Below are 9,892 nucleotides of genomic sequence, written 5' to 3'. Positions count from 1 at the left end.
AGTGCTGAGGGAGTGACGCACTGTCGGAGGGTCAGTGCTGAGGGAGTGCCGCACTGTCGGAGGGTCAGTGCTGAGGGAGTGCCGCACTGTCGGAGGGTCAGTGCTGAGGGAGCGGGTGCAGTTCCCGCCTTCCTCCCGTTTCCCAGTTTTCCCCGAGTCCCCGGGATATGTTGTGCATTTCTCTAGCGCCAGTTGTTTTTACCTCACTCTCCGTTCTTCTGGTTGTACCCCTCCCCCTCCCCCGAGCATTTCCGGTTACCGGGCTGTGTGTGTGACACTGATTTCTGTTCGTCCGGAAACCGGACCCGCTGCAGAAAGTTCCTGGTTCCCAACATTATGTCAATTTCAACAATTTTCAGAGCTCAGAATGATTGAAAGGTTTTCTTTAAAACAACCAAATAAATAATAATACTGAATAATATCTGCAGGAAGTCCATTCCCCAACGTTGGTTTGACAAATTCCAGGTGAGCTGATCAAATATCACTTGGCCACTGTTTCTAATATTCTGGCAGTGCTATAATGGAGTGTCTTTCCACCAATTACATAATCATACAAAATATTTGACTTTTTCTTTAATAAGTTACTAACTTATAAATCCATTAAATAACACAAAATGCCAAAACATTTAAAATAACAACCAATTCCCCATTCCAGCCCAATGGTGCTAGTTGAGAACTCTGGTTGGAATATCTGAAACTGTCAGTCAATCAGTCTCCAGTAAAATCACACAAAATGCAAGAACATATTTCACATCTTTGTCATTCCATCCCTGAGAGGCAATGGTTTGCATATTGTTGTTGATTCTGGGTTAAACACTGTTTGGTGTATGCCAAGAGCTCCACTGTGAGGTGGTTCAGTCACATATGTTTTCAAAGTGCGATGAGGGTGGAAGATTTGATGACCTATTTTCACATTCCTTTTCACAGCCAGATCAGTTTTCCAATTCTGCGGAAACATCATATTGAATTCAAAACATTAACTCTGGTTCTCTCTCCACATATATTGCCAGAAATGCTGATTTTCCAGCATTTTTTGTATTTATTTTGATTTATCCTAATTTCCTGCAAATCACATCCTCCAGAGGTCACAGATGAAAGTGACTGTCTCCCAGCTGTCAGTGTCCACCACCTTCATAGCTCTCTTACCATATCCCTGAAACAGGACACCGGTGTGGGTGGTGACCCCATAGCTAGTGGTTACCACTGCTACCTCACTGCACTAAGGACACAGGTTCATTTCCAATCTCAGGTGACTGTGTGGAATTTGCACATTCTCCCCATGTCTGTGTGGATTTCCTCCCACAGTTCAAAGATGTGCGGGTTAGATGGATTGGTAATGGGAAATGCAGAGTTACATGTATAGGATAGCAATGTGGGATGCTGTTCAGAGGTTTGATGTGAACTCAGTAGTCTGAATAGCTGCTTCTACACTGTGGGGATTCTGTGATATCTGTGAGCCAGCACAGATGTCATTGGTTTAGCATTGAGTGTGTGCTGGTAGAAATATCACGATCCAGGACCTTTGAGGATATGTGAAGGTGATGTTGCACTTCCACTAAATACAATAAAAATGTATACACGATTGGGAGGACTAAAGTGAAGGCAGGGAGTGTATGTATTATTTTCAATAGAACAGATTTATTTTAGTCAATCTATCATGGCATTGTGGATAGGAATAAAAATTCAAACCCCCACTGCTGAAATACCATAACTTATCGCTGTCCATTAGCTCATTAGATGAGGATGGCAGGATTTGGGAACAAGAGATGACAAGAGAAATAAAGAGTTTAGTCAGAAAGGAAAAGGAGGCATAAGTAAGGTTTAGGAAACTGAAGATAGAGAATATAAATAAAGCAGGAAGGAACGTAAACAAGGAGTTAGGAGGGCTATAAGGAGCCGTGAAATGTCCATGGCAAACTGAATTAAGGAAAAACCCAAGGCATTTTATACATATATAAGGAGAAACCGGGTAGCTAGGGAAAAGGTAGGTTCGCTAAAGGATGAACGAGGGAATTTATGCATGGAGCCAGAGGAAGTGGCTGAGGTCTTTAACAAATACAATTAATTCACAAAGGAGAAGGACATGATGGATGGTGAGTCGAGAGGAATCCTAGAATATCAAAGGACATGTCAATATATAAAAGGAGGTGGTGTTGGGTGTTTCGAAAAGCATTAAGGTAGGCAAATCCTAAGGACCTGATGGGATCTATCCCAGAATACTGAGGGAGGAAATTACTGGGGCCTGGTATGAAATCTTTGCATCCGCTCTGGTCAGACTGGAGACTAGCCAAAGTTGTTCCTTTGTTTAAGAGGCACAACAGGGATAATCCAGGAAATTACAGGCCTTACATCAGTGGTAGGGAAATTATTGGAAAAAATTCTTAGGGATAGAATTTACTCACATTTGGAAAAAATATGGACTTATTACTGATAGGCAGCGTGGCTTTGAGAAGGGAAGTCATGTCTCACAAACTTGATTGAATATTTGAGGAAATGATAAAGATGATTGAGAGCAGGGTGGAGGATGTTGTCTCCATGAGCTTTAGCAAGGTCTTTGATAAGTCTCTCTCGTCTAGTGACACAGATGAAGTCACATGGTGAGAGTAGCAGTGAAACGGTGTTTTTCTGACTGTAGATGTGACCAATGGTGTTCCACATTGCTGGGACCCCTGTTGTATGTAATACATATTAATGTACTGGTAGATAGTTTGATTAGTAAATTTGTGAACAACAGATTGGGGGAGCTGCAGATAGTGAGGAGGATTGCCTGAAGATGTAGCACATCGATAGGCTGGAGACTTGGGAGAGGTGAAGTGGCAAATGGAACTTAATCTGAATCATGCGTGGTGATGCATTTTGGAACGTCCAATCAGATGGGAAGGATACAGTAAATGGCAGAAACTTTAGAAGCATTAACATACAGAAGGATCCAGCATATAGGTCCCTGTAAGTAGCAACACAAGGAGATATGGTGGTCAAGAAAGCATGCAGCATGTTTGCCTTCATCTAGCGAGGTACAGAGTATAACAATTGGCAAGTCATGTCGCAGCTGTATAGAACTTTAATTAGGCTACAATTGGAATATTGTGTGCAGTTCTGATTGCCACACTGCCAAAAAGACTTGGAGGGTACAGAAATGGCATACCAGGATATTGCCTGATTTGGAGGGTATTAGCTACGAGGAGAGATTGGACAAACTTGGTTTGTTTTCACTTGAACGGTGGAGGTGGAGGGGAAACCCGATAGAATTTTACAAAATTGAGAGGCATGGGTGTCTTTTTCCCAGGATGGAAATATCAATTACTGGAGAACATAGGTTTAAGGGAAAAAGAGGAAAATTTAAAGGAGGTAAGAGGCAGTTTTTTTTACACTGTGTGGTAAGTGCCTGGAATCCAGTGCCAAACGGGTTAGTAGTAGATACACAGGCAATATTTAAGAGGCATTTGACAGCTATATGAATAGGTAAGGAATAGAGGGATAGCGACTGTGTAGAGGCAAACACTTTTTAGTTTAGAAATGTCATGTTATGGCACAGGCTTGGTGGGCCAAAGGGTCTGTTCCTGTATTGTACTGAGTGCTGTCCTCTGAAACTGTTCAGCCTTTTCTCCTGCCAAACAGATACTGTCTAGGTCTCAGCACTTTACAGGAGTGCACTGAGGAAGCAGGTTTGGTAAACTCTGTGTCATGTTCTCTGCAGTCTCTGTTGTTGTTACTCTCTCTCTCTCACACACACACTCAGCTCAGGCATAGCAGCTGCAGTGTTTGTGATGGGAGTGAGCTTTCAGCATCAAGTGATAGATTGCTGGTGACTGTGGAGCGATGTGAAACTATCGACACCCTCCAGGGTCACATTATGTCATCTGTCAGCATTGACAATGGCAACATCCTGGAGCATAACCTTTGCCTTCCTGAAGCTGATGGTCAAACCAAACCCTTTCTCAGCGTGAGAGAGAGTCTGTCCATTTGCTGCTGCAGCTGTTCCTCAGTGTGGAATGTTAGTGTGGCATCGTCAGCGTAGAACCACTCCGTGTCAAGGGCTCGGAGCACCTTTGACATGGATCTCAGGTGAGCAGTGAACAGCTTTCTGTCCATTCTGGTCTGTAAGTAGACACACTGTAAAGGGCTTCCTGTCAATGATGGCACTCTATCAGTTCCAGAGATAAGGAGCTTTATTTAGTGCAGCAAGTTTACAGACAGCATCAATTCTAAATGTGACAGTACAAACTTATACTGGCAAGAGCTGGAATAAATTTGTGCTGATCCAGTACTGATGTCTAAATATAAAAGTGAAAGGTTAATATATGTAAAACCTAAAGCTTCCTCCATACCTCTATCCAGTTGCTGGTGATTGACCTCAACAGACACAAGATGTGACCTACTGTGCTGTTGCATTAATCATAGAATCATGGAATCCCTACAGTGTGGAAACAGGCCATTCCACAACAGGTCCACACCGACCCTGCAAAGTGTATCCCATCCAAACCCATTCCGCTCCCCTATTATCCTACATTTACCCCTGACCAATGCATCTAACCTACACATCCCTGAACACTATGGACAATTTAGCGTGGCCAATTCATCTAGCCTGCGCACCTTTGGACTGTGGGAGGAAACCGGAGCAAACCCACGCAGACACGGGGAGAATTTGCAAACTCCACACAGACAGTCGTCCAGGCTGGAATTGAACCTGGGTCCCTGGTGCTGTGAGGCAGCAGCGCTAACCACTGAGCCACCCCATTCGATTCGTGGTCATCTCGGGACTAGATTTTTATTGAATTCAAATTCCCCATCTGCTGTGGTAGGATTCACATCTGGTCCCCAGGACATTACCTGGATCTCTGGATTAACAGTCCAGTGACAATACCACTACGCCATCGCCACCTTTGATGATACAAGTGTTACTTGTCCTTAACAAGAAGGAAGCCTTATTTTTTTAAATGAAAACTTTGAGGTGAAGCAGAAAAGACTATTGCCAAGCCCACTCAGCCACACTCACAAACTGTCTTTATCCCAGCTGCCTCCCGGGCTTGCGTGTTCAGTGTGCTGCTACCAGGAGGTAAATCTACATGAGGGCAGTGAAGGTCATGGGATAATGACTACATCCAGTCAATGGGAAGGAGCTGCAGTGATCATGTTAAGAGTGTTCAAACTACATCAGTAATAGTAGCTGCAGCAGCAAGAGTCTGAGACAGCGGGATGAGATACGTGGGAGTGAATCTCTGCCACTTTCTTTCTTTTTAGCACAGAACAAAAGTCCCTTGCAGGGCTAAGTTAAAAAGGACCCCTCCCCTTTTAGTTAAAGCTGTTTACATTAGCCAGATGTTGTGGAGGTTAAAACAGTTTGAGAAGCCTTTCAGATCAGAGCTGTTTTACAAACAGCATGTCTAAATCTGCCTTGTGTCTTGCCTTCTGCAGCTCCACACACTGACCAGTGAGGTGGGAATTCCCAGACTGTTATACGTGAGCCAATTAAATATGCTGCATCAATAAATAATGCAGGCAAGAGGATTCCCTGGATTTTTCCCCTTATTATTCATTTATGGAATGTGGGTGCCACCAACTGAGCCAGCAATTATTCCCATCCCTGCTGTCCTGGAGAAGGTGGGGGGTGAGCTGTCATTGTCTCCCACAATGCCATGGGGGAAGGGTGCTCCAGGATTTTGACCCACTGATGCTAAAGGAACAGTGATATACTTCCAAGTCAGGATGGTGAATGGCTCGGAGGGGAACTTGCAGGGGGTGAAGGTCTGATCAATCAGGTTTCACAAAAATCCTTTTATTAAATCAGATTTATTGACGTCAATTTCACAACTTGCAATCCAGTCCCAGAACCAGAGCGAATGACATTGTGAAGTATTGCATTTACAGCTCTAACAATCTTCATCAGATGTTATATAATGCAAACACTAATTTCAAAATGATTTTACATTTGTCAATGACAATTTGCCTGGATTTTAACAATGTCATCCCCGGAGGAAACCAAAATCCCAGTGGGAACATGAGATTACCTCATTAGATTGAGTACCTTGTGATTTACTTCACTTATCTGGTATCTAATTCCTGTCTTCACCTCCTGTACTTCAGACTAGTTTTACCTTTTATTTATATCCTAACAGTGAAATCTAGGTGTCAAAGAAGTAGACATTGTTCCATCACCTTGTAGGGGAATAGTAAATCAGCCATAATCAATTATCTCATCTACCAAAAGTTTGACAAATTGAGTGTTGATAGGAGAGGAAAGCAACAAACTCCCTCAATTCAGAATTGCAAGAAATAAAACATTGTGGAGACACATATCCTTAAACCACACACACACACCCATACAGACACAGACACCCACACACACACAAATATTACTGGAAAATTGACAGATGCTGCTTGAAATAAAGAAATGGGATGAATATTTTGTACAATTGTTCAATTATATGAGTTTCTTTCTCTGCCAATGACTATGAATCAGCCAAAAGCTGAACCTCACTGTTGAGCAGAGCAGGAACAAACCTAACACTGCTAACAATTTACTAACTCAAGGTGCAGACAGTCACTTTCTCTTGTTGCTCCTGCCAGACTTCCGATAGCTCAGAAGTGAAACCATCCCCAAACCCAGTTGCCTCCATTAACTCTGGCTTCTTGTTACACATTGGGCACAGTTCATTACGAACTGGAGATGACCGCATCCATATGATGAGATTCCAGCGTTCGCCTGAGGAGATGGGTAAAGCTCCATGACAGTGCTGGCCTCGGTGGAGCAATCCGTAACTCACTCTGTGCTCTATCTCCACACACTCTCTCTCATCTGTTGGAATCTGGGACCAGAAGGTGCAGAGACAGAAAAAAGCAATGTTTAGATAACAGCAACGTCTTTTACATTTCCCTGTCCATTAGATGCAAGAGTTGTCAGTAAGGCCAGAATTTATTGCCCATCCCTAATTACCCTCCAGAGGGTGGTAGTGAGCTGTCTTCCTGAACAGCATCAGTCCATTTAATGTATGGACATTCACAATTCTGTTAGGAAGAGAATTCCAGGATTTTGACCCAGTGACAGTGAAGGGAGGGCGATCTGTTTCCAAGTCAGGATGGTGAGTGGCTTGGAGAGGAATCTATAAGTGGCGGTGCTGCCACGTTAGCTGCCCTTAACCTAGATAGTAGAGGTCATGGGTTTAGAAGGTGCTGTCAAAGAAACTTTAAGTTGCTGCAGTGTATCTTGTAGATGGTACACACTGTCAACACTGTGCATCAGTCGTGGAGGGAGTGGATCAAGTATTGCTTTGTCCGGACTGGTGCTGAGCTACTGGAGTGCTGTTGCAGCTCCATTCATTTCAGCATGTGGAGAGTAATCCATCACAGAAGAACAGGAGACCATTCAGCCCGTTAATCCTGCTCCACTATTCATTAAAATCATAACTAAACTGATTGTGAGATGAAGGACAACGTATAAAGGAAGAAATAATGGATGCTTGTCAGAAAGGTCTGGTGATAATCACAGGAGACTTTAACCTACATGGAGACAGATAAATCAAGACAGGCAAAAGTAGTCGAAATGAGGAGATCAAAGAATATTTTGGTACAGTTTCTGAGAACAGCAATTTGGAGCCGAGCAGATTATACCAGACATTGAATTGTGTAATGTGATAGAATTAATGATCTTAGTAAAGACAGTCTGCAAAGCAGTGATCATAAAATAATTAATTTTTACACTCAGCTTGATGGAGAGACAGTGGATCCAAGAACAGTTACTTTAAACATAATTAACAGCAGTTATGAGGGCATGAAACAAGAGTTAACTAAAGTGAACTGGTTAAGGGACTGGTCAATAGACATTTGGTGGCAGATATTTAAGGGACTATTTCAGAATGCACACAATAAATACATTACAACAAGGAAGAACATTTCAAAACGGTGGACCAACCAACCAGAGTTAACTAAAGAAGGTTACAAACAGTATCAAATTTAAAGAAAGCACACTATAAATTATTTCAGGTAATTAGGCAAAGTCAATATGTTTGTCAATTTATTGGAGATTAGATTAGATCTTTGAGAAAGTAACCTGTGCTACGGGTAAAGGAAAGCTGATGGATATTAATAGACCTGGATTTCAAGGCGGCAATTGATAAGCTGCTGTGTCAAAGATTATGTGGAAAATTAAAGCTCCTGGTGTAGACAGTGAAATATTGGCACAGATAGAGGTTTGGTTGGTGAAAGCTGGCAAACCGTAGCCATAAATGCACCTTTCTCATGTCAACAAGATGTAACAAATGCCATAGAAATCAGTGCTGAGGCCTCAACATTTCACAATTTATATAAATTCCTCAGATGAAGTTATGGTAGATAAATCTGATGATGATACAAAGACAGGTAGGAAAATCAGTCAGGAAGAGGACACCAGGAGGCTGCAATGGATAGCTGAAGAGGGTCAGCAAGTCTCTGGCAAATGAAATACTGGGAGATTGTCCATTTTGGCAGGGAGAATAGAAAGGAAGCATTTAATCTAAATGGTTAGAGGTTGCAGAGTTCTGAGATGCAAAGGGATCTGGGTGTCTGTGTGCATGAATCACACAGGTTAGTCTGCAACTGCAGCAAGTCTTCAGGAAAGCTAATAGAATGTTAATTGTATACAAAGGTTTGGAGGTAATGCTTCAGATTTTTACAGGGCATTGGTGACATCACAACAGGAGTACACAGATACTGCACACATAACTCATCCCATGACTTAAGGAAAGATGTAAATATGTTGAAGCAGTTCAGATAACTCAATTTATTTACTCAATAAATACCTGAAATGAGCAGGTTATGGTATGACACAAGGTGGACAGTTGGGTCTTGTATCTACTTAGAGTTTTGAAGACTAAGAGGTGACTCAACTGAAATTACGAGACTTATTGTAGATTGTTTGTGTTGAAGTAAGTAGAAATCTAAATAGGATCAGGTTAAATGCTGGTAACACTCCAGCCCAAGTCAGAACATCGTGGGTTCCATGATTACAATGGTCCCCTGGGGAGGGAGCACACAGTGTCCATCAATGGTCTCGATGCATTCACAGAGAGGTGGGCACCGCAGGGGATACAGTGCTTTATTTCCCCTTTGAACTCCATCTGATTTAGTCCCTTCCATCTCTCCCCACCTCCCTCTCACCTTTGATAGTTTGCATCACTTCATTCCTTGGCAGCAGTTGCAGTGGGAGGAGTGACAGTGAGAACCAGAGGCCCGAGGGGAGGTAGGGGTAAGTGTAAAAACTGACCTCGCACGCTGAGCAGGAGTGGACACGGGCCTGCTGAGTAAGTGAGGCTTTATATTTGGGTGGTTGCTTTACCTGAAACACTACTCGAGTAGTATCTCCCACCCATCGTCTTCCACCAGAAAAAAGGTTCTGTGCACTGCACTGATAAGAACAAAGAACAAAGAAAATTTACAGCTCAGGAACAGGCCCTTCGGCCCTCCCAGCCTGAGCTGATCCAAATCTACTGTCTAAACCTGTCAGTCAATTCCTAAGCATCTGTATCCCTCTGCTCCCCACCTATTCATGCATCTGTCCAGACGCATCTTAAATAAATCTACCGTGCCTGCCTCTACCACCTCTGCTGGCAATGTGTTCCAGACGCCCACCACCCTGTGTGTGAAGTACTTGCCACGTGTATCCCCCTTAAACCTTCCACTTCTCATCTTGAAAGAGTGACCTCTCGTTATTGAATCCTTCACCCTGGGAAAGAGCTCATCTCTGTCCACCCTGTCTATACCCTTCAAGATTTTGTAAACCTCAATCAGATCCCCCCTCAATCTCCTTTTTTCTAATGAAAATATACCTAACCTACTCAACCTCTCTTCATAACTAGCACCTTCCATACCAGGCAACATCCTGGCGAACCTCCTCTGCCCCCTCTCCAAAGCATCCACG

General features: G+C 43.0%; 2 protein-coding genes across 5 annotated transcripts in view; both read right to left on the bottom strand.

Annotated features, from left to right (window-relative positions):
• Positions 1–274, bottom strand: part of arl6ip4 (ADP-ribosylation factor-like 6 interacting protein 4) — an 18,605-nt gene extending 18,331 nt beyond the window's left edge. The window contains exon 1 of the mRNA XM_043692608.1: positions 203–274. The gene's annotated coding sequence lies outside the window, so the exon portion shown is untranslated. The remainder of the gene's footprint in view (positions 1–202) is intronic.
• A 5,500-nt stretch (positions 275–5,774) lies between these two features.
• Positions 5,775–9,892, bottom strand: part of ogfod2 (2-oxoglutarate and iron-dependent oxygenase domain containing 2) — a 27,855-nt gene continuing 23,737 nt past the window's right edge. For 3 of the 4 annotated variants that reach the window (XM_043692603.1, XM_043692601.1, XM_043692600.1), the window contains 2 exons: positions 9,311–9,379; positions 5,775–6,806 (listed from right to left, as the gene is read on the bottom strand). In XM_043692603.1, the coding sequence (XP_043548538.1) occupies positions 6,522–6,806; positions 9,311–9,379 (354 nt within the window). In that variant the 3' untranslated portion in view covers positions 5,775–6,521. The remainder of the gene's footprint in view (positions 6,807–9,310; positions 9,380–9,892) is intronic. The other variant, XM_043692602.1, reaches the window with a different exon arrangement.

The sequence above is a fragment of the Chiloscyllium plagiosum genome, chromosome 6 (assembly GCF_004010195.1).
Source record: "Chiloscyllium plagiosum isolate BGI_BamShark_2017 chromosome 6, ASM401019v2, whole genome shotgun sequence".
Lineage (NCBI taxonomy): Eukaryota > Metazoa > Chordata > Chondrichthyes > Orectolobiformes > Hemiscylliidae > Chiloscyllium > Chiloscyllium plagiosum.
This window is presented reverse-complemented; position numbering and strand designations above follow the sequence as displayed.